The sequence below is a fragment of the Metopolophium dirhodum genome, chromosome 6, assembly GCF_019925205.1.
Source record: "Metopolophium dirhodum isolate CAU chromosome 6, ASM1992520v1, whole genome shotgun sequence".
NCBI classification, from domain to species: Eukaryota; Metazoa; Arthropoda; class Insecta; order Hemiptera; family Aphididae; genus Metopolophium; species Metopolophium dirhodum.
In genome coordinates, this window is record NC_083565.1 from 3,495,908 (window position 1) to 3,523,155 (window position 27,248).

General features: G+C 31.4%; 1 protein-coding gene across 3 annotated transcripts in view; it reads right to left on the minus strand.

Moving 5' to 3' along the window:
• The window catches only part of LOC132946355 (eye-specific diacylglycerol kinase-like), a 181,112-nt gene that overhangs the window by 138,065 nt on the left and 15,799 nt on the right, over positions 1-27,248 (minus strand). For all 3 annotated transcript variants that reach the window (XM_061016327.1, XM_061016326.1, XM_061016328.1), the window contains exon 2: positions 2,027-2,516. In XM_061016327.1, the coding sequence (XP_060872310.1) occupies positions 2,027-2,490 (464 nt within the window). In that variant the 5' untranslated portion in view covers positions 2,491-2,516. The remainder of the gene's footprint in view (positions 1-2,026; positions 2,517-27,248) is intronic.

Below are 27,248 nucleotides of genomic sequence, written 5' to 3' on the forward strand. Positions count from 1 at the left end.
AAGTTGTTATTCGTTTGTTAATTTTCACCGATCAAGATTTTACGTGCAAATAAACAAATTCAATATATTTTCGAGTGATGAATTCTGCAAACATTTTCAGTTTTGAATTTGATCACACAGTGTCTGGGGATCTACTGGTATTTAAAAAACAAATAACATCGTCAGAACTTATTGAATTCAAGTCTTAAAATTATACGCATGATGTGAGTTATATTTACATAAAACGTGTTTATCAAATTTAAAATATAAAATTTTATAAAACTGGGATAATTGTTGATCAGAAATTTTTAATGACCAAAAAGTATTATGACAATACGAATCAACAAAACTGTTAAAATTATGTTTAAAATTATTGAACTCGCATAACTCGTACATAAAAAAAAAACTGTACGGTATAATATTTACTAGGCCGTTACTAATTTTACAATAATTGTTGGACCGATGTTTCTACAATCAAAATAAATAGGACTGAAAATCCACTGGGCGGCACAGACGAAACGAGAGAAAAATCGTCGTAGTTTTTGGTATTATTACCGACGGGTGGACATGAATCCTGAAAATGGTAAAAGGACACAACGATCCGCTCCTTACACTCATCTCCCCCCCCCCCACACACACCTACCCATTCGTCAGCTATCCATCCGTCAACCAGCCAACCAATCGACCAGAACCATACCCACATTCCGGCGGCCGCATGTCCAATAACGATAGATTGTTATCGTGCATGGAGACGCACCACTCGCTAGAGACCTACCCTCTATCCCCTACCAGACGTACAAACCGGATGATCGCCGTGACCGCCAATCAACGTCTTAGAAAATTCCATGAATCATTTTTAGACTTTGAGAGCCATTTTTATCGTTATCGATAATTAATTCCTATTAAACTGTGGCCAATACACTAAAACATTCGGTGCATCTGAGTTGGTTGTCCCAAACGACACTAGGTATGATAAAACTAGCTAACTAGTTGGGTCCCGATTGATTTAGGTACTGCACTAGTTGGGTCCCAAAAGTAGGTATTAGACGGTACCGTGTCATTGGTCCGTGGTAATATTATAGGATATTATGCATGTAAAATGTATGTGGTCGACTTGGCACATCTGACATTCCGATGTATTTATTCAAAATGTCCGTGTTGAAATGTCATATGCGACCAATGACTTGCATTGAAATATTTTTGACTTATCACCGTTTCGTAAGTCGACTGTCCGTTCGCGTTAAACATATTTTAATTATTTAAGATTGGGCGTTGCCAGAGTGCGTCCGGTTTTCAAAATTTACCTTTTTAATTGCCCAAGTGCGTCCGGAGTGTTAACTCTGATATTTTTTGTAGAGCCCGACCTAGTCTATATTATTAAATAATCCTTATCATATCCACCTCATCCGGACACTTATCAATATTTAATAATATTAAAAAAATCTATTTTATCTTTTTATCAAATACCTAAGAAATGTAGGATAATGTATCAGAAAAAAATAAATTCATTGAGGACAATTGATACTGAACGGACATTGACAAAATGGATAGTCGATCTCGTTAAAATATCATTTAAGTCGAAAACAAATGTAATTATAAATTAAAACGAATGTTAAAATCCATTATATCTTTTTTATGGGCGCTCTCGGAACATTATATTAGGGCAGAGAAGATCTTCCAAAAATCCGATATGTACCCATAATTACCCCGATAACAGGACGTGTACCTCAATGTATCATCGAACCGAATCCAGGACCCAATACCAGTGTAATATTCAAAAAAATCCGGGACCCAATGGTTGTAGTGGGTAACTAAGATGATCCGGAACCCCACGAGAATGCAAATTAAGGGCCAGCCCACTCCGGATGAAGCCATCATATTACTGTTATACGTATACACGTGTATTGGCGGTTGGCTCGCGATAAACGAATCACCTTGCGCGCGTGCTATATCGGTGGTGTCGACGGAGGCAACGAGACTGAAGTAGTAGAAATCAAAAACACAACGTAACAGGTCACCGTATTAGGGCCCATCGTGTTGCCAATACCTCTGGTTCTCGTCACCGGACGACGATCTGTTCATCTTGGACAGTTCCTCCAGATAGGCGCAGTGCACGCAAGCCGCGGCGGCCGGCACCTTTTCGCCGGACGACCGCCGCCGGTGGAACAGCTGGTGCTTAGACGACGGTACCTCCAGGTAGACGCCCGGGTCGTCGCGATCACCTGTGGCCGCGCCGATGCTGGCCGCGGCGGCAGACGAGTCGAAACTCCGCGACCGCTGTCCCGAGCCGCCGCCGGCTGGCACGCGCAGCGACGACGCGGCCGCCGAGTGGCCACCGCCGGCCGACGTCCGTTCTTTGCGCGCGTCCTCGTCCCGCTTGGCGCACCCCAGCTTGATCTCGTCGAACGACACCGACCGCACCTGCTTGGGCACCTCCAGGCTGGTCTGCGTCTTCATCTCGGCGCCCGTTGGCGTCCGCGACCGCTTGAACGTCGATCGCAGACGTTCCATGACCGATGTTAGGTTTGCCGTGGCGCCTATATACAATATGTACACGACGTATAATTTGGGTGAACTGCACCGACCGACCGACCGACGCGATCTTAATACCAATCAGTCAGAGTAAAACAAAACGAAACGAAAAACAACAATATGATAATAATTACCAGGAAAAATCACTTCAAACGCACCTTATGGGGAGGGATGGTAGGGTTACTTATATAATAATATAAAAATATGCATTGTAATATCATTGTTATATTATTCGCTACCGTGCCGCGTATGCTTAACGAGCTGTCGAAAATAATGATTATTATTTTAGGTAGTAAGTCTTACATAATATTGTTATGTTATCATACTTTTCACGTTCATCCTCCCCCCCTCCCCTTTCGGGTCCACGGCATACACGACGAGTTTCCGCCTCTCACAAGGTGACCCGAACGTAAAATTCTATACAGTATAGTACGCGATAATAATGTTATTTTCAAACAGCTGCTTCCTGGCCTTTTTGACCCACTTTCTATATAAGCCGTAAGCCACGGCATCGCGACACACCGGAGGGGATCTATTTAAGGGTTGACGTGACTTCGCTTTTCTGTTTTATTTCCATCACACTTTACACCTAACCTGCCAGGGACGAGTACCAATATCTATATTAGTTTCGGTCTTACGTATTATTATTATTATTATTTATTATTATTATAGATTCGCTATTCTATTATATTATCGCGCTACATCGTCCGTGGTAACACGTGGTCGGGGTAAGACTTAAAAATATGTGCAGGTATTAGTTTTATTAGATATATTATTACAACGGTAATAAATTCTGGTTTATCACTAAAAGTTAAATTGATTCTGGATCAGTTTAAAACACCAGCGAGATGTACGCAAACCAAATTTTGATTAAACGTCGATTATATTACATTATTACATCTCGTAAATTAAACACCCAAGTTATGAAACAAATACGTATTGTCTACGTTTCGTGTCGTAGATGCTGTGTTCGAATAAAATAAAATGTGTACCAAAATAAATGGCATCAACGCGTTTAGTGTTTATTAAAATAAAAATGTCAAGTCTATTATGTGCTTTACAGTTTATATTAAACATATTATTCACCTAGAAGAAGCCTACAAATATAATATACTTACATTTACTATTCCAGTTACATTTATACATTATTCACTAACACTTTATAGATACAATAGTTATATTTCCAATAATTCTAGAAAATTCCCACTCAATATGCTTTATTTTTAGTTTACTTTCATATTATGTAACTAATTGGAACTGTTTGAATGCTCGTATAATTAAAATTAAAATGCATTTAGTACAAGGGCGTGAGGTAAAAATTAATGAGCAAAACTTCCAAATAAATTTTTCTGTGTATAATATTATTCCCAAAAATCTATGTTGTATTTACTAGTAAAAAAATTAATATTTCGAAAACACCACCAACACAAAATACTTCAAAACAATCATTGTATAATATTATATTAATTACATTTTTTAATAGACATATGCATAGGTTGATACACAAGGTAAATCACAATAGTTAGACGAATTTTAATTGGTTTTAATGTATAACATTACTAGCATTACAATACTAACTATGCTAAAAAAATATTTTGTATTTAACTTATAAACCGGGGACTAATTTTATTGTCCTAAATCCATTATTTAGACACCATTCAAATCAATCGACAAAATATTATTATAATAATAACTTTAAAACATTATATTAAAAAAAATCTATGAAATCATTAGGAAATCTATTTCACGTACAACATATTTCATCTGCAGTGTTATCTCAAACCATTATACTATTTAAAGACGTCGTAGTGTTTTTTCGGATACTATTATGGAGGACAACTGCGAGTAACTGCTTCACGTTTTACTTTACGAGATTGCGCTTTACACCACGACTATCGATTTCGTCTACCTATATTATTTAAATAATAAGAATATCGCATGGATTTGTCTGAATAGACGTGATTGATATAGATTCATTGACGTGTTCGTACTGCGATTCGACGTAAGTTTAAGGATATTATGATTACCGATTCGAGATAAATGCGTGCTTATACACATTCTGCATACGTATCAACATAGACGGGCGTATAGGGAAACGCGATTTTCAGGTTAATGTGGCGCTTTAATTAATCGTCCAGAACCCTACGGTGTTCCGTCATTTTTATTACAACCTTGCGCCCGGTTTACTGTGCGACTATATAGATACCTGTATAATAATATATTGTAATATAATAAAATATAATATGTGTTTGAAATAATGAATCAGTAGCGCGGAACGGGTGGGAGATATATTATTTATAGGATTTTAACGACTGGAGTCAACCAGCGTGCCGAGACCCGAGTCTAAAAAAAATCACTATTTTACAATATTAAAGCCGAGGGAAACTGTTATTATGAATGTTCGCTGTCGTCCGAACGTTATCCTCGCTGTATATATATCTGATAATAATATGTTTATTTTCCGGGGTGCACACCTCTCTCTTCCCGTCACGATTTTACGGATTTAGTGAGGTTACCCGCGCTGTTTAAAACGCAGTCGTCAAAACATATAGGTTCTGCACATTCACGTCTTTAAAGCTTTCGTAATCCGGCCGTTCATTCATTATTTGCCTCGGAAGCCGTCTTACATAATATAATGTCTCGTATAATACAATATTATATTGCACGTATATACAAAATACCTTTCACCAAATGAAAAACGTTATCTCTTTTTCTTTTTATTATAATTTTAACCGTTTTATATACGCGTACACTGATGTTCGCGGCTCGAGCGAGATGTAACTACAGATCTGTCCGGGGACCTGACACCAGACCGAATATTGTCCAACGCGAGTTTATTCGTTTGAGACGTTTAATGCCCGGCATCAGGAAATTAATTTTGAACCCGCTCAAATGAAATTCTCATAATACTGATATCGTTTTTCATTTGACGGTTTTATTTATTTTTACAGCGGACGACTTATTGCGTCTATTGAATACAACTTATTGCGGTAAAATGTATTTATTTTTATTTTCAATATTGCGCACGATTACTACAACTACATTGAACTTTATACATCTATATTATATTATTATTATTATGCGTAAATATCTTGCCAATCAGTCTGTCTTCGTCAGCGTTTGATTATAGACAACGCTATAGAAGATGTTATACAATATTATATTATAGGTACCTAATATTAAATAATTAGTTTCACGTTATAATATTAATTTATAACGTAACAAGAAAAATAAACGCGAAGAACCAGCTGATATTGTAATAAATAAAATCGATATTATTATTGATACGCAATGGGTTTGAAACATGATAAAAAGAAAAAACGAACAATCGGTCAAGTATATATTTTTATTAGATATTACCATCGCTGCAATATGCAATTTAATGATATTTTATAGGGGAAATTACGCCGGGACAGTCATGCACAATCAGAGAAGTGTAAGTTGCACTCAAACAACTTATTGGCCATCGTAAACAATTGCATGCAAATGTTGTAAGTAGGCACTAAATAATAAATTATATGAAAAATGAATATAATAATATATAAATACGCTAGTTTGATGTCATATTTATTTTATTAGAACAATATTATTTGACACAGAAAATATTACTAACCAATGTAGGTGGGTGCATGTTATATTATATAGATTTAGTTGAGAATACGATAAGGTTCAAATGTGTCGTGATGATATATAATATGATCATATTGCAGTGTTCTACATTTTATTCGAATGATGTTTGAAATGTTCGTACAAAAATAATATAATGTCGAAGATTCTTGGAAAGATATTATATTAATATATTGAAAGATATTTTATTTATTCTAAAAAAAGACATTTTTACCACTTGGTTGCAAAACGAATACGGTTTAGAAACGAGCAGCACGATTCGCCGTTCAATGTACAATTATTCTATTATATCATGTGAGAAATGTATTTTATGTATGTAACAACTTTGATTTTAAGTATGGGTTCTTTATTTCGTTTATTCGGACGGAGGTAATGCGCCTATTTTTTCAAAACTCGTACCTATTGTACAAATGTTCTTAGGAATTAGGGTGGTTAAAATGTATTATTAATAATTTAGTGACAGTGTTAATCGATTTAAGTTGGACATACGCTATACAGCGCGCGTAAAATAATACATGTACCTAAAATTATATTTATAAGAAGAATAGTATTCTGTATTACTAATGGTTTTATAAAAAAAAAACATGGACAGATACATCTGCAATGGTCATTGATTCAAAACCAACAATCGTAGAAGTAAAAATATTTCGTATGAAAAGCAATTCCTTCACCCTCGTGATTTCCCAACGCTGGATTTATTCAAAAACTTTATAGGTACCCATCTGTTGTTATGCATTTTTATATAATAATATGAATTATTGATGGTTTTATACAACTTTCTAAGTTTTGATTTTTAATTTAATATCATAATATCCTAATATAATATTGACTAATACATTTATTTTACAGTGTTGTATAATTTAAATAGGCCAAGATCAATTGATATATAAGTATAATAGTATTAAAACATGATTTACAATTGTATAGTAAATAACCGCATAATTGGGGTTTATTTATGTAATTATGTATAATATTTGTGAAAATACTATTTAAACATATTGAACATACTGTGCAATTAATTAGATAGGTACCAGTACCTAGTTAATAAGGTGTCATCAATATTTTATTGCTGGGGATTCGAGTCAAGATAATAATAATTCGGTTCCAAACAATACAAAATATAAATAATTTAGTAATTAGTGTTATGCTAAAGTTCCGCTAAAGTTCCATAGCGATTCCTAAGTTTTTACTTCATATTAAAATCTACTTTAATATTATTTAATTGAAAACGGTATAATACTTAGTATTTATGCTAATGATTTCGTAATCCAACGAAAATTATATAGGAAAAAGTACATTTTCTTAAGCAAAAACTTAAAAATAAATAACATTCATTATTTTTTTGAGTTACTATTATTATTTATGAATTATATAATATATATATAAATAATAATATGTTTGTAGTGCATACACTACACAGGTTATACGTACAACTGGCTTGCCATAGTGGTCGTGATAAAACCCCCGAAGACATAATTACGAAAAATATAGTTATTGTTTACTCCCATTGTCATATTATACAAATACGATTTACACAAAGCACTATTATTTTATACAATATACAAGAATTTATAATTGGCTTAAACAGCTGAATACTATTAACCTGTTAACACTGTGAAAACACTTTAGTCACGGCGTCGAGTATTTATACTTGTAAATAACGAACAATCGTTCACAAAAATTTAAAATACCACTGGACCATTTCCGGCGGATGAGCGTTGTAAAATTATATTCGTACAGTGAAAAAATAAAGCATTTTCGTTTATCGATAGAGTTATTTTTATTGTAAGAAAATATTATTGGGTACTGTCCACCATAGTGGTGTGTTTAAACGTATACCCGCGGTTGAATAATTAGTACTTATTAGGTTCATTGAAATAGGTAATAATAAAACATTTTCGAAGTAAAAAGTTAAGTAAGTATTTTTTTCCACGTATATGGACTATACATATTATATAGTATGGGTTTTAAAACGAACCGTAAAAATGGAAAAAGTGGTTCGCAAAGAAACAACAATAAATACTACTTATCTGAATAGAGAAAAAAAAACGTTTATTGTTTATTAAACAACAACAATGTACTTATGTAACGTTGATGTTTTGCATGCGGAGAATAATATTATACTCGATGTGCACGTGTACGTTAAATATTTAATTCGGCTAATAGGTTTTTTGAAACATCATGAATCCAAAAACTGTAGAAGGGTCGAAAAAATATCATGTACAGAACAGTAGTATGCAAATTAGTACCTCAGAACACTCAGAACATTTAAAAAATATACAAAATATCGTCTTTATTGTTACGCACGCCAGTCTTGAAAACTTTTCCGATTTCATTTTTACGATGAACAGAAAAAGTTGTAGTCTATCTTCGAAAATCGAAAGATTAAATTAAATATCGAGATGATGATGCATTAAAGAGCTGAACCTGATTGTATCGAAAACTAAATATAAATATAGTATTAAGCATTTTAATTTTTTAAGTTTTTATTGTTTGTAATTGTAATTTTTTATTTGTATATCTTTATAGAATATATTATTAATACAGTGAAATGTCCTCTGCGACTGTCACACTTAAAATATAAAATTCGTATTTATTTCGCGTTTGGTGTCATTGAATAATTTGAACAATTATTTGTTTACATAATATTATATTGTGCGCATATAAGTACAGATCACTCATCCATGCAGTAATTGTATTGATAATTGCTTGAATAAAAAAAATTAAAATTTGGATAATATTATATTCATGAATAAGAAAAATCACCCCCGGCAATCAACCAAATAAATTACTCTAATGTATCGTTTATACTTATACATCAATATTAATAATGGGTTCAAACAACAAAACTCGAGCGACCATCCTCCTAGTCTAATCGCTATTATAATAGTCGTTGATAAAATATAATATAAAAAGAGTCGCTGAAAACCCGGGCGGGTATGGAGGTAAAACAAACCGAAAGATAAAACACCTTTTTCTCGAAATTTTTTTGTCGTTTTCTTTACATTGTGGTTTATTTTCTAGTCGACAGCAAGTGGTCACGCATGTGCGATCAGAAAATCGAATTATCTCGCCGTTTTCAGGACGATGCGTGATCGGTAAAAGCGGACAAGAGTCTATCGTTAACGAGGATCTGGGCCACGCACTACAAAAATTACATTTATAAGGTTACCGTGCGCCGGCAGGATGAACGTACCATGTATGGCCTGCTGTAAAGAAGAAAATATATTATTTCGCGATGCACAAAGCGTACGTCACACGTGTGTATCGACAGATACGATAGGTTATAATATCGCCTACACATACTATACCTATACATAATATTATATGTTTTAGGTCATATATTCGGACCGATCGACCGACTTATTGTTTTTTGTATTTTTCGTTTTCATCGTCAACGCGTGAAGCATAATACATGCATATCATGATACGTCAGACCGGTAATAATAATTTGGCCAACTTCCCAGACCGTAATTATCAACTGTAGTAGTTTTATTTTTTACGGGCATGAAATATTATTATTGACGCTGCCCGTCTGTTTTGGAAAATAGCGCGTTCAAGCACGTGTGTCTTGTTATAATCAATAACGAGCCACATTTCGATAAAAATAATAATAATAATAAACGGCATACTAATAATAACCATTACGCGCGAATGCACCATACCGTACGGTGTGTCTACAACCAGTATTTGCAAGAGGTTTTACGATTATTCGTACTTTGCGGTGGATTGGATAATAATATTATGATAACGTACCCACCTATTATAATCGGTGTACAAAGTGATCCACGCAGAGCAAGAATATCCCCTTTTAATAATGCAGTTATTCAAGATCTGATATTTTGGAATATTTTAATAGGTAAACTTAGACCAAAATATTTTCAAATTCTTGAGATTTTTTATGCTACTTACTTTAGAGATCTAAACATTCATTTGTCAAACAGAAGTTTACATCGCTACAGGGCACTCTTTCAGTATTATAAAAAAATCAATAATTTTAAAATAATATGGTCTTATTATAGTCTATTTTAAGATTCTAAAAATCGGAATTCGAATAAATTTATTATTAAATGACAAAATGGTGACAAGCTTACTTTACTATCTGTTACGATATACTAAATCTAATTAAAATCGTCGAATCAATTCAATGTAGGTACTTGTAAACGCATACTACCCTCGCTGTTATAATATTATATAATTACATCTTACAACTGGTTGAACTTTAATCGTTGGAATTTAGTACTTTAGTTGATGTAGAACTTAGAACGACATCGCAGAGGTTAGGGGGTATATACGTTTGACAATTATTATTGTACAGCACTTCGTGGGAGAGGAGAGTTGTAATATTGATTTCAAGATGATTTCCGATTTTAATCGAAGAGCTTACAGAGCACATAGAATAATTACATGTTTGTTAGAATTTCAAAAAAATAATAAAACGCAAGAAAGGTTTATTTTTTTTTATTGTTGTTAACATCGTTCGATCGTCGGCGCGAAATATTAAAAACGAAGTACTTATGTAATTGCTTTAGAGAAAATGTCACCAGCACCTGATGCTTAAACTTTCAATCGAAAAATACGGTCGTAAATCGATGGAAATAGGATGTAGACATTAAGCTTATATATTATGTTTACATTTTGAACTAACGCAATAACGAGGTAACACGTATGGGCTTATATTTGGCAAATAAATGTGTGCGTGAATAATAACAACTTTTGTACTTATCCTATATGTTAATCCACTTGTCCAAAATAATTAAAAACATTGTATTGTTCATATTTTCTTTACAGATGATCCCGTACGCAACATAAACGAAATAATTAAATAAACGATATACCTAATGCATTAATAATTGTGACTTGTGAGCACAATGCAAAGAAGAGTGGACAAGTGGGTATACCACTCTGCAGTACAGTAGTTGTCAAGCATCTCGCTGTAATGGATGTGTTATATTTGTATTCAAAAATAAATCATTGTATACAAAAACAATTGTGAGCAGAGACGTTGTGTCCACCTAGCATACTTGTATAAGTAATCAAATTTAATAGTTTAAAAAATTAACAAATATCGAAAATATTTCATGGCTATAAATAGCGTGACTTTCCGGTGAAATTTTCTTTTTGTTAGAGGTACAAAAACTTGTTAGAAACCTTCTATTAAAATGTCTTATGTTATCTATGAAAAATAAAACTTTTTTTTATGAATTTCTTATTGAAAAATAATTTATAAAATTTGAAGAAATTATCATGGCTATAAATAGCTCAATTAGAGTCAAAATAGCTTACCATGTATGGAAAATGCTAATATAAATATTTGGTTGACATTTCAAGAGTCTACGGTTATTTGTTTTGGAAATACAACAAAATTACAAAAATCGATTAATGAGAATTCGATAAATTAGCGTTGAATATCAAATATCATAAAAATTATAAGTTCAAAAACAAAAAGGTGGGTAAGTGGATGTCGGTCTGCTGTACAGTAGGTTACAAGTGGGTCACTGTAATGGATGGTGTTAAATTTGAATTCAATGATATAATATCATTGTATAAGAAAAACGATTCTGAGCGAAAACGGTCAGTCAGCCTATGATATTACCAAGTAATATATTTGATGATATTATTGTGAATAAAGTAATTTATATATAACCTATTTACGTGGAACCTTGTTTTAAATTGTCAATCCTTAGCCATAAAAGTTAAACATTTTACACATTTTTAACTACAAAATAATTTATAAATTATAAATTTGATAAATTTTGTCAAAATTTGAACTTTAAATGCTTATAAAAAAAAAATTGTGCTTATGTATTTTTAATATTTTTCAACTGCTATTAGAACGATATATCAGGAGCCTTATATTAAATTTTCACGCTTTTTACCCAACAAATACAATTTTATTGATATTTATAGTATAAGTTTTTATCGAGAATAATTTTAATAAAATGTACTAAATTTAAAAATTTTTCATGGCTATAACTAGCTCAAAAAAAATTTAAATATTTTGAAAATTTAACTATTTATGGAGAATTTTAATATAAACATTTGATGAAAATTACAAAGGTTTACGGATATTAATTTTTGAGATACACTAAACAAATTAATTAGCTTTTTTCACAAATTGGTTTTGCGTAATAATACCGTTTATTTCACTTTTTTTGTTTTACTTGACGCTTTCTATAATTACTTGGAACTTTCAATTTTTACATCCTAAAAGTACGAACAAGATTCATTTTTCTATCAGGAGAGATGCTGATCTCGAAAATTGGAGCATTTTTGCTACCCATAATGTTATTGACAGACAGAAAAAAAAACACACATCATTGTAAAATCGATACATTCTTTCGTTCTGCTCAGTATCTAAAAATAATAGTAAGTACCTATCTAACTATTTAATTCATAATAATTTACAATACAACCAATTGAAAAATTCAATTTTATAACATTTAAATTATTGTAAGAAAAAGAGATAAATAAATAAGAAGTAAAATTGTGAATTTACATTTTATTTTTTACAATTTACATTTCGATTGGTGCACGATTATGCAGATACACTGGCAAGGAGTATCGTTTATTATATTACTATAGTATAATTTCTTCCGTGTAGATTTATGTACTGTTAAATATAGTATTGGATTATCGAACGGAATGCACCACATACTGATCATATTATATTGGTGCGCAGACCTTCAAAAATAAACGAAAAATGGCAAAAAAGTTAAGACGTATTCGTTTCCGTTTGTTTATATTTTTGTAGCAATACCCACGGAGGACGTGACTTGAATTATACCAATCTCACATATCATCTTGTAGGTACCTACATACATGACGATCGTGTTTCTTTTATGCGACCATCACAATTCGACGTGTAAACTATCTCAAAACGACCGCTAAATCTGTATTCGTTCAGAAATGTCGATAGGTAAAGGTTCATGCCACACGCGCGCATAATAAATATATACAAGAAAACATAATAGTAATATTATTATTATATACTGTTTATTTTTTGTTTGTTTAGAATGGATAAAAACTTTTTGTGCCCCGTTTCCTCCATTGTCATTATTTGTCAAGGGTCCTATTCTGTTCGTAAACAAATTGTATTAGTACAATATGCTAACAATGTCGTTATAGAATAGGTATACGTACGTGTATTATAATATAATATGTATAGGATGTTTGTTTTAACCCATCGCCACACTTAGTTACGAGTATTTTTTTTTTCATTTAAATAGGTAAACGAAATTTTGTGGTTTTTGTATTAATATTATCTACCAAGAGCCTTTGCAAAAACAACAAGATATCAACCGAAATTTAACTTTAAACATTTTTTAAGATGGCGAAAAGCAGTAAAAAATAGTGTATCCAATAATAGTTCAATTACGAGTATTCCGTAAAAACATTAACTGTCGAATTAAAATCTTACACATTTCAATAACTGCTAGAAAGTTCAAAACAAAAGTCGTATACTAAAGAATTTTATCAAAAGAATTAAAGGCGCGTGTTTAGTGTAACACGAATACCCAATTTAAATACAACATTCTAACAGTATGACGGGGACATGTAAAATACTGTTCACTCTGATACGGAGTTGAGATATTATTGACCAACACTTTCGCAAAATATTTTGAATGCAATTTGACAAAATTAGGTTACTGTATGATAAAATAAACTTAAGCTACCTAGTCATGGAATTACAAATTCATGTGAAAACATCCCATAATACAATTTAAATGGTGGGTAGGTAGGTACACACATGTATGTGTTCGTAGAAGACAGAGGTACAACCTGCGATTAATCCTTCGTCTAATCAAAAACTTATTATAATCAGATCAAGTCAGCTGCAAAGTTATTCCCCCTTCGTACGAAATAAGTTAAGTACCTAATGGGGCGAAATCATTTGCAAAAAAGGAGCAACGCGTTTAATATAATAATTATTTCCAACGTTTGTTTCATTAATTGAAAACAAATTGCAATTTGATGTTATTTTCATATAGGTAGTATATAAATATTGTTGTATACGAATACCCAAGTTTTAGACAATATTACGTACAATAATAATGTACTGAAACGTTAATAATAATAATTGCGTTCAATTAACAGCAAGCACAAAGCTAACGTTTTGCGAACAATTATTGCCATAATATTATTGTTGTACCTATACCTTCATTGTTGCAGAACGGCAAAGCTATAGTACACTGTTGTTGACACCGTAAAGCGAGTTTATTATGTACCTATATAATATTATTATCATATATAAAAACCGCGTCCCTGCTGCACACTACTTGTTTATAATATTACAATATTATAAGTGAGCGGGAAAAAAAAGTGAAAGAAAATAAACAATCGATATATATTGTTTTTACTCTCGTGCGACATTGCCGTCATTTATCATAAGCCGTATCGGAAAACGCCCTTTCCATGTCACGGGGTGGTTATTTTTTATACCCGAGCCTCCTGTTTGGACATGTCACTCGGTGACGTAGTAATTTTGAGTTCCGGCTTCACGAGTCTCCTTATTATATTATATCATATTATATACCTATATATAATATTATGTAAGTAATAATGTAAAAAGACCGATATAGCAGCTCTATGCCCGCGGCGAAATACATTCACTTTACAAAGAAAATATTTGTCGTTTTATTATTTCGTACACGACCGGTATATATTTTAATATCGCTAGTCATTATTATTTTAGGATATTGTACAATAATAATATCTGAAGAGGATATATACACACACTGCACTGCCACGTAAGACGGAGAGTATATTTGACGACTCTGAAGTTGGTTTCCGCGGGCCAATAAGCTCATACACAATAGGTCGGTACATAAAATAATAATAATTGTTGATCACCGTGATGCGGCCGTTGACGTCGTCGTTTTTAGGTATATAATTGAAACATTAGAGAGGAAATAATAAAAATATTTTTCGCAGAATGTACGCAATCGTAGTACAGTATTGGCCAATGCGCGTGTCTATAAAAAATCGTGTGGGTAAATATACGCAGATTCTGATACGAATCTTATAGGCAGTACCTAGGTACTTAAGTATTAAAATATCTTACAAAAACGATATGAATTATGGTAAATTATTGAACATTGCAAATCCACGCTAAACGTTGTCATTTCCGCCAAAAACAAAAAAAAAATAAACACGAGATCGTTTCATATTGAAAGTATTACGAAAACTTGTGAATAAAAATAAAAATTGTGAATTGTGTGCACACTCAGCTCAACGGAATCCAATTAAATATTATTATAAGGGTTCCGTGATGGCTTTTTTTAGTTCTTTGCCTAAATTATTATAACTGATTATGATGATCCGTCAAACATACTTTGTCTGATCAATAACGATGATAATATACAATATTACCTACAATTATTTTTAAAATACGTTTTAATGATTTCTATACTTTTTCTTATATGATTTATCGTCGGGTCATTAGTATTTTAAGAGCTGATGTTTTATGCATAAAATATTGTTCGAATGACAAAATTTTTTAAAATTTTTCTAATTCAAAATATATGAAAACGTTTACCTATCACAATATAAAAATAGATTAGAATATATTTGATAATAAGCTACTTTCGTAGGTAAAAGGTTGACATCATGACATATCTGATAAGCAATATTATATTTTTATAGCCAACGTCAGAGCAAATAATTTCTAAACAATAGTTTCACAGCACACTTTATAAATAAAGAAAAAAATAGTTTTTTTTTTAAATTAATCATACGTAGACCAAACGATATAGTTCGAAATATTATGTAGAATCGTAGAAAGTTTGTTTTTGTATAACTTTGTAGCAGTTTACTAAACCCACACATTTCAATTAGAACAGCTTTTAAATATTATATATAATGTGATTTTACGTTCTGATTAGTGAAACGAGATAATTCACCCATTTGTATATTGTGCATTGTACCTATTGTTGTTTTATTTAAATTTAAATAGTACCTAAAGTTGAAGATGGACCATTTCGGAGTTTACATTCGCCTAAAAACAATGAGCTACGTTATCTGATTCAGATTTTTTATTTAACGAGTGACGCGTTAGGATTAGCTTAGATTTATCGCTCTTCATTTGGGAGAGGCCTTTCCAGGGAGAAATGAAAACATATTGCAACTCCTTGGGTCATAATTTTGACTTTGTTTAACGGTCCATAAACTTACCCGTGGCGTTAAATAGTCAGTGGACATTGAAAACAGTTGTCAAATAAAATGTTTTCCAATTATTTTAATTTTTAATTTTATAGCCTATAAAAAAGTATTACTTTTACGATCAATGACTCAAATAGCAATGCAATTTTATAATGATTTATTTTTTGGGGTTCAGTTTTTTTTACGAGATTCGCAGTTAATTTGTGATACGTTAATATTTACTGTTTAACTATAATTATTATTATACCGATAAAAATTGTATTTGGCAAACAATTCAAAGTTTATAAATAACAATTTTCAATCTTAGAATATTAAAAACAAACAAAAGAATATTAAAATTAAAAAGAACAGAACATTTTAACCAGTTAGCTGTAATAATAGTATTGTCATGCTCAATAATTAAACGTGTTCTATGTATAATGCTTCTAACAGTTCTAAGACAGTAAATTTAGCTTTTAATTTACACCTCCAATTATTGATTAATTAGTTTTTTAAACTAATTTATATGAAAAATTACCTGCATAAAATGGGGAATTCTTATCGATGGGTAAATATAATATACTGATTCATTGAATATTATGTAGACTAAAGCCTAAATAATGTGGTTCAAAACGATAGAATCATATTTTTATTTTTGTAAGAAAACGAATTCAAGAGGATATTCTTTTTAAAACTAAATCATTAAAATGTTTAAAATAGAATAATAAATCTATTTGGTTGTTTACAATGCTTGTACCTATGCCTTTTTTTTTATGAAATCTATTTTTGAAAGAAAAAAATGTATATAACTTGCATATTTGTCATATTCAGGCATCATAGATTTTTACTGAGCGCATATTATATAAAGTGATATTTCATTATTTCGATATATTATCATTAGCTAAATTTAGTATTTATTTTACTATACTCTAACTAATTCATCATACATTAGTCCTTGACAAAAAAACAATAAAATATTTTTTGTAATTTTCTTATTTTCGTCAATTCTTTAAATAAATGTTACTGTCAAAGGTACCTACGTAGCATTGGCGCAAATATGGGGGGGCTTGAGGGGGGACTTAGTCTCCCCAAATGTCAGTCAAGTCCCCCCCAATTCAAAATCTAGTAATTAGTACTAATTTTTATATTCTGTGGCACTAAGCAATATGGCCTATGAGGAGGGGGCTTGAGTCCCCCCAAAAATTTTTGTCAATTTGCGCCTATGCAGTACGTAGTATACGTAATGTTAACCTAAAAATATTCATCTATTATTGTGATGAGGACAATTTCCAATCGCTTCGCCACCGTTAGTGTGTACATTTATTATACCGATGATAATGATGAAAGCAGCTGAGTCTTATAGCTATGACGATAATATTATACATATTAATTATAAAATATAAATGAATTTGATACGGCCGGCTAATGATTCGGAATTTCGTTTTAATATACGAGTCATAATATGTAAGCGCCCCGCTGAACAGCCATGATATCGTTTATGAATTATCCGTCGACGTATAAGCCGAGAATAATGCGTTTTGATGTGATATTAAATACGCCGAGTTAAATATAGAACACTGGAACTGGGCTACATATTATAATAGCTACACATATTATTATTATTATTATTATAGTGGCGAATCAGCGCTATGTAGCGTTACAACCACGCCCCGCGTATAATAGATGGTACCCGGAAGAAAGATTGGATGTCTGAACTATGATAATATTTTTCTTCCGAAAATCCGCGAGTACATACAATTTTGAATCACTGAACTTATTATTCCTATGGTAGTAGATAGTATAGTATTATGATAAAGTGCATTCGAATCGACGACGTTCTTAATTCTTATAATTTATATTATATTTTTCACGGGACCCGATGATAATCGCGCGGAACAATCGAATAAATAATTGTTGAGCATAAAACTATGTCATAAACAGTGGCGAATATTTGGTGGGAGGAGGTGCTTGTAGGAAGCAAAAGCACCCATCATTCCACAAATTGATTTTTTTTTTTGTTTAAATACTTAGGTATCAGTGTATCACGTCTAAACGTATCAATTGTAGACCAAAAAAAGGTTAAATTTGTTTTTACCCCGAAGTCTACCGAAGTTTAGGTACTTTATTATCAACATATGTTTAGCATCCACCAAAAAGAAATTCTAGATTACAACACTGGTTATCATGATTTATAATTATGAATTATGATATTAAGATGGTCTGACGATTAAAAGTAAAGGTATCGTGTTCTGATATAATACAACGTAATACGAGTGAGTTTGAGGGGTTTTCGGCGTTAAACACGACAATGCGATATCATGTTAACGACTTGACTTGGAATCTCGACAGAATCATCTTGAAACGTACAAATGTGTACAATATGTAAAACCTACACCGCGCGTAAGATCCAAACTAAAAAAAACGTGAATACTTACGACTTCACTCAAAAAAAGTGTATTCAACAGAGGTACATGATATAAGTATATTATAGAATATTATAATAAAAGTATTATAATCAAATGTATTATATTATTATAAAATTATATAATATACGACATACTTCATATATACTTTTTAAAACATTACGATTCTACAATATTGCAGCAACACAAAATATGTTGGTGTTCTCATTAGATTTCAGACACTTTGCAAATTAATATAAAGAAGAAGCGCTAACCGGCGGCTGTTGAACGCATTTGTTTCTGATTTCGTTTCAAAGTTATGTTATAATCCGTTTCATTTGGTGTGATGAAAAAGGTCGTCAAACTTCTAATTTTGATATACAAGGAATTCCTGTTAAAGTAGCGAAGATAAAGATAGCTGTGTATTGGTTATGCACTTGTGCGCGTAGGATATTCCAATATATAAAATGTTGCCGTCATTTCTACGGGCTTTAATTCTTCTTATCTTTATTCCGTTTTTCACTCGATTATAACAACGACAAGTACAGTATTAATGAATAAATAAATATTTAGTTCTGAAAAATCAAGTATTTGTAGTTGTATACCCTTGAAATTCTTAGTATATTCTCGTTTGAACACAAACACTCGGATGGTTAGAAAGACAAAATAAGACGTTTTAATAAGAAAGCCGGAACTTTAACTTCTTGTCAGGCAAAAGACGGCTCTACGTGTCACTTAAAATGTACGTAAGAAACAAGAACGTTCTTGTGAAACACTTCGGAAAAAAACCAAACGGGAGACGCCGTTTACAATATGTATAGGTTCAGTCCTAGGTGATTTAATTTTGATAAACGCACTATTTTTCAGATTTAAAATTCGACCTTTTATACGATAATAGTGTTGCGTGCGTTAGTATATTATACAATTATGTTTGGTTTGTAACAAGTTACAGTCTTTTTTGTATAACGTCATAATTCAAATGACACAGGAACTTATAACTTTATTTTTAGCTTGATAAAACTTCTTACGAATACACTCAAAAGCTTAAACTTTATTTACGGTGATGACGAGTATGTAAAAGCAATTTTCAAATTATAATTGATGTAGGAACAATTTAAAACCATTTTAAAACCTTAAAAAGTGGTTGGAAACACTATAGAAACTCGACTTAAGTACTTATCAAAAATTTAATAAACAATTTAATTTGGCCCGGACACAGTTTAGAACGCGTGACGTTAAGACCTGAAAGTATGCCGGCATTCATTTTTTTTCATTTAATTGGTAAAATTTACTTGTTTATTTAAAATATAGTTTTAAATAAATTATTAACCATACATAATTAAACACTTAATATATTATTAATGTTTATATTAAAACACCTAACAAGGATATTTTATAAGAGTTAAATTTTAGCTGTTGCAAAACTATAAATTGTTAGGTGCAAGATTTAAAAACCAATAAAAAGCAATAAGCATCATATGGGTTATCTTCAAAACCGCTCGCCAGGCCCAGAATTATTCAATCTGAGGACGTTTTTTTTTTACCAAGATGATAAAACACTTAATTTCATATATTTTGTACAAAATAAATAAAAAAATATTTTATTAAAATAAAGACAAACTAACCAGCTGACTAATGGATATTAATAATACATGTCACTTTATATTTCAAAACTATACCCTATCCTATAGAAAAATACTTCCAGTGAGACGGTGCTGTAAAATCATACAATTGCACAGACTAAAAATGCCAAATCGTAAATGTGCATATTGTGCATTTGCATGTGCATAATCTTTTAAATTGTACACACGCATAAGTTGTGTCATTAGCTCCATCCTCAAGTCTATCATTGCTATGGTTGCCAATACAATTGTTGTTTTTTTAAAAATTTAGATTTTACGATTTTTTTTTGGACTACACATTTAAACACAATTCAAAATAAATAAATAATAAATAAGTAAATATTGTATACTGTACATTATTATAATCTGCTATCGTACCCACATGTTAATTTGACTTTATACAGTGGCCTATTTTTTTACCGTCACGTGTTGCTTATATGAATTGATCGTTTTTTAAAATGTTGAAATAATATTGAATGATCAGTGGTATTTTACTAAATACTGTAACATCAATAATTATTGGTCACGAAAATTTACATTTTAGATACCTACATAAATCACCTACGTTTTTAAAACCCAAAAAAGTAAATTAAGATAATAAAACACGATTCTCCTAAATCGTTTTAAATTATAAATACTGTAAGGTTCGAGCATAAAAGCCAATTCAGTTCAAGATAACAATATGTCAATATATAATATTAATAGGAGTGAGTCAACTATGAAAACTAGTTCAGAGAAACGAATGTCAGTTAATATATTAATATGGTATTATCATTTTGAAGCACTTTGCAAAACTAAACATTTAAATGATCAATACAAATATTCAAGGAACTTCTTCTTGTGATTTGAAATCGCCTTAAAATGACTTCCTCAATGAACTATATTTTTTCTCGCCCTACAATCAATAGAGATAAAGTTTTATGAAGCTTTTGAAGAACTTTAAAGTGAATTTACTTCTCTTATAAATAATTTTATTGTTCAAGATAAAATGTCAAAGTTAATATAGCTTCTCCTTCAACCGTTCAGAGCCTACAAAAAAAAAAACAAGGAAATATTGTATTCGTTCTTGTTCTTTGGATTTTATAAACTGTAAAACAGTTCATCTCGTAGTTTCAGGCACACCAATAGAAATATTTATAGCAGTTTTTAGGATAACAAAAAATCATATTATGTACAAAGCGTAAATAGGTAGGTTCGAGTGTTATTATATTTATTATCTATTGGAACATCACCCCCTTTGCGTTAAACTCAAGCTCTTTTATTTTTTGACTCGTGCGATTGAGATAACCATTTTGATATAAGAACATACGCGATACTTGAACTTTTTTGAACTTTTTATAAGTATATTATGCTCAAAAATGTAGACGCAAGACAAAATTATTTTCCTATGCTAGAACCAACACACTCTGATCATAAATTAATAAACCATTTTAATATGTATATTATTATATTCGCAGATATAGAACATGTTATTGTATATTAATAATAAAAAAAAATATTATATATATACCAATTATTATTATTATTGTTACTATAATATTATTATTATAAGCGCGTTTGGAAACTATAGTTTAAGTCTTTGAATTATTTAAATAAGAATAAAACGGATGCGTGCGATATAAATTTTGTGTTAACTTTATATTATGCAAATAATTTTGAAATGAGTGCTTAATGGATGACGACGATGATGACGAAGGTATATCAGCAGCTCAGCAGCAGTGACGACAACGAGACAATATATTTACATTTTTTACAGAGAATCGTATCCGTCGTCATCGTGAAATAATAATTCATTATACGTATAGTATAATACATATTATAGATATACAGTAGAACCTCGATTATCCGAACCTCCGTTATAGTCGTTATACGAACCCTCTATTATCCGAACTATAATTAGCGTATACGAACGTTCTGTTATCCGAACATGAAAACTCGTATCCGGCAGGTATTGATAATTATGTCAAAAAAATATAATAAATAAAATAAATGTAATGTATTTAATTATTTCTAATAATGTATGTATGTGCCTAATGTATTTCTAATAATTTAATGTATTTCTGATAATATAATGTAATATGTAATGTAATTCTAATAAAATATTAATAATAATAATAATAAATATTTAATTATAAAAATAATGAATAATTAATACAAAATATTATAAGCATTTTTTATTTTATATTTCCAATATCCGAACTTTTGCGTATCCGAACTAGGTGCGGTCCCAATTAGTTCGGATAATCGAGGTTCTACTGTACGTATATTATTTAATATTAGTTTCATGTTTAGTATGGTTCCGGCTAGAAATGCTTTTTCGGGGATTAAAATAATATTATTGTATTTGTCTTCACGAACTCACTCCGACGGTATTTAAAATAAATAATAACATTGCTCACAGAAATTGTCTTCTATTTAATTATTTACCGCTATTGTCCATCTCGGTGTTATACAATTTTAATACGAAATAACGAGTGTTTATCAACCGCACAAAATATTAAAGACTATTCCAGAGCATTGTGTAGGTATAATAATAATAATAATATATATTTTGCACCAGTGCACTGCCAACAAGTTGAAACAATGTGTACACGAAAATTGTGCCGCATAAAGTATAATAATATTATAATAAATAATTTGACGATTTCGTATATTATTACATTTTGAAATGTATAGTTGCGATCGGCTAACGCCAGTTTATTACCACAGAAGTCAGGCGGCGCAATCGATGCGTGCCCAGAATAATAATAACAGTCACATTAATTATTTTTTCCAGGAATTATTATGGCGCCTCCCACTGCCCATTTGTTTATTCATCTTTGTCATTGTTTTTCCTCTTTGCGTTGTCTTGTTCTCGCTCCGTCACTCCGTCTCGCCACAATATAATACATATATTCTCCTTTTCAGCGTTATGACATTTCCCGAAATCTTCATCAACCGTCCCGACCGGGACAAAAAATAAAATATCCAAAAAGGAAACGAGTGTCGAATACGTCATAATATTATATACATACATAATATAAGCTAATATAAAACGACGAAAACAATGTTTTTTTATCCTCAGTTTTACGTGGTTGGTTATATTATTATATAGCATTAATATCGATTTAACTGTTGTCGAATGTCATAATATAATATTTAATATAGGTACTTTATAATATTATTATGATGTTCCCATAAACTATAATATGAGACGAAAAAAAATCGGTTGATCGTACTGATTAAAATATAATTGATTGCTGATATTATATTACTTTATATATTACTTGATAGCTGACGAAATATTTCTGAAGTTAATTGTTGAGACATAGTTAGCCACATTAAAATATATTATGTGTCTTACAACTTAAAACTAAAATTATTCCCGACTTTTACGATTTTTTACTTGTTTTACCGATAAATCCCACCATCCGGTATACGTTTCTTTACGATATAATAATATGTGTGGGAATATAAACGCAGGATTAATAAATGAAATTACCTATTTGATTTTGTTTCACGTTTAGTTTTCTTTTTAAATTAAATCCGGTTCATGGACAGAGCAGTAAAAAATTAAAACAAAAAATAATAAAGCTACCTGCCAAATTAAATTTTGATTAAGTCTGCGGACCACCTGGGATTTATTATATCGTTCATTTCAGCGAGCTATACCCTACTTTGGATTCAAGATTTACAATACAGTGACATGGGTACAAAAACAGTAAAAATGTTAAGCGCGTGTTCTTCGTTTCAATTGAAAAAAAAAAACTCGGGAAAAAAACGGTCAAAGTACAATAATATTTTTCTATTTTTTTTTTGTATTAATTAAACTGTGGCAACTTAGGCCATTGGGTGGTTTTTACTGAAATGTTAAGCGCGTGTTCTTCGTTTCAATTGAAAAAAAAAAACTCGGGAAAAAAACGGTCAAAGTACAATAATATTTTTCTATTTTTTTTTTGTATTAATTAAACTGTGGCAACTTAGGCCATTGGGTGGTTTTTACTGAGGGGGAAGGCACTGTAAGTTTAAACAGGTGTGTTTTGGTTTGGCAGATTTTAAGTGGGCACCCGTAGGTATCTGCCATGCCCGGGTAAGGGACTTCTCTTCGGACACCGTGACTTGCCCGAAGAAAAATGCCACCCGCAGCCGGCATCGAACCGGCGCCGGTGTGCATCGCAACCGACGCCTTAATCCACTCGGCCACTCCGTCCCCCTCACAATAATATTATTATGGTCGATACGTTTATGTCACACATAATATTGTCGTAAATTATTATAATAGATTTTACCTTAATATCAATTAGGTGCATGTTATTATACACCATAGAGGGGGGGGGGGGAGTGCACACGTTTTTAATTATTCGGGAAGTCGACGTTTAAATCAATAAAGCATAATATTGTGTGAACAAACGCAATTCGTCGTAATCAACGCACATTGATTATGTATTGTTATTTGTTATTTATTACGTTTTAGCTTTGAGGTAAAAGTCGGCGATGGACGTTGATGATATTTATTCTAAACAATTAATTACTTTCAACTTGCACGATAGGTGTTAAAATTAAAATAGTCTCAAAATTATATTGATAATGACGCACAATTTTTTCTGCACTATGGTAGATGATAAATTTTTCCGTCTACGGTGTTATTTACAGAAAACCGTACCAGAATAATTAATTAAGTTTGGTGATTAAAAATATTATATTAACGCTCATGCGATTACGATATTATAATATAGTCTGTTCGAAACACACTATCGGCGTGACGCTTTCAAGGATACAATTTTGGGTGAAATAACTTTTTTTATAATAGCACGTGACAAAAAATCTTATATTGGTTCAAATTTATATGTAAAACAGATCACTTTGATCTTTTTCAAAATATGATTGTGTACCCACACGCCATGGTGGGTCAATAGGTCCCTATGGCAACCTAACTCCGCTTGACTATACGAAGCAACAGATATAATATTGGTATTAGGTATACCACATACGTTTTAGTACGATATATATATTTTTATTATGGTGTATATGAATAATATACAGGCCATAGGGTATCTAATGTCGTTTGTGTTTTTGCGCAGACCGATCTCATGTCATACGACTTCCATTCGCATAACGGGGTAGTTCAGTCCTTATATTATTGACATCATTACATGAAACTTAATTTTCGCTATAAATATAATGAATAAACGTAAGTAATGGAAATTAAGTTATAAAAATATAATATAAGAGTTGCAAAAGCAGATAAAAAAGAGTGGGAAGCACTATATAGATATAATATAATATGATGGAAAATAGTTTTGATTTTTTTCTTCACCCTAAAACAAAATACCTAATTGATTGTCTTAATTGTATTAAAATGAAGGCGCAGTAAAGTAGACCAACAACTTTATTGATTGTAATAAATATTATAAGTTAGAAATATAATAATATTATGTTATAAACTATATATTATGTAATTAATTGTGTTGTTTAATTTAATTTAAACGATTGATTTATCGCACGTTTATTAGTATAAAATAACATACTATCTGCAAGTTTATAATGAATGTGTCACCAATGGGTGGTTGCTTTTTTCGTGTAATCGAGTCTAACCAATCAATAGACAAAAAACAAAACAAACAAAAAGTTATAGCTGAATTTCTTCTATTTGCACTAATTATTGTCTATGTTTGTAACCAAACCAACGTGAAAATAAAAAAATCAATATTTCATGATTTTATGCTTTAGGCTTCAAACGGTACAACAGTAGTAGTGTAAACATCAAGTAGAAATGGCATGTTTGTAAAAAAATATTTTGCTGTAAAGCCGTGTCGCCTCGCAGGCTACATTCGTATAATAATATTATAATAAAACAAAATAAAACAATAATAAAACGGACCTCACGGGCTTGTCACGATAATAACCGTATCAAATATTAAAATTTCTCGTGATCGTTTTGGTGACGGCCACCATCCTGTGAAGCTCTCAAATGGGGGGGGGGGGGGAGGAGACGGGTGGCGGTGGCGTACTATAATAATAATAATATTGTGAATTGTGCGGAAAACGTCAAGCACCGTCGTCTATTCCGACGGTTTTCACTGTATGCATATGAATAAAAAATACTGACGTGTCGGCTTTTATCTGATTAATGTGCAATGTTCGTGATTTATTTTTGACAACTTAATGTGAGTGACGTCTATTAACAGATGCAAGCTGCAGCTAGCAGCAGGTAAACGAGGTGGAGTACGATGAGGAGAAAAAGAGCGAAATACGCGTGTATAATATTATAATATCGATATAATATTATGATAGAAATAACGGACAATGATTGTATAAAATGTATACGTAGACCAGATGTAGACGATAAGACACGTTGCACACGTTTGTATAATATTATTGTGAACTTACTGTGGTCGAGCTCTATAAGAAATCTCGAGATCGATATATATTATTATTATGATTTAATATTCGATAAACGGTCGAGATCAATAATTGTTCACGATATCAAAACAACACACGCAGCGATATACGGGAAAAGCGTATCATATCCGACATTATAAAAGTCGTGCGACATAACGATATCACCGATATAATATTATTATCGTGGGAGAAAGCGAAAGAAGTTTAAAAACTTTTTTCTTTTCAAGTGTAAATTAAAAGACTCAGAACATTTATGGATTTATTTGTATTACTCGTTGTTCGAGCTAAATCCAATCATCACTCCAAGCAAAATAAAACGTTGCTTTACACTATGTATTGTGTAAGAAAAATATCTAAGCGGGTTTTTAAACTTGGTACAAAGAACAAACTACGTATGAAGAAAATTCTAAAAATAAATGTCAATCCAATTTGATCTTTCATATTTGGATGTTCCAACAGACTCTCGTTTAAAATCTTCAAACAAATAATTATAATAAACTGTATACATTTTTTTAAATGTAATATAATTGTATTTAGAATAATCTTTTAAAGGATATTTTTGTGA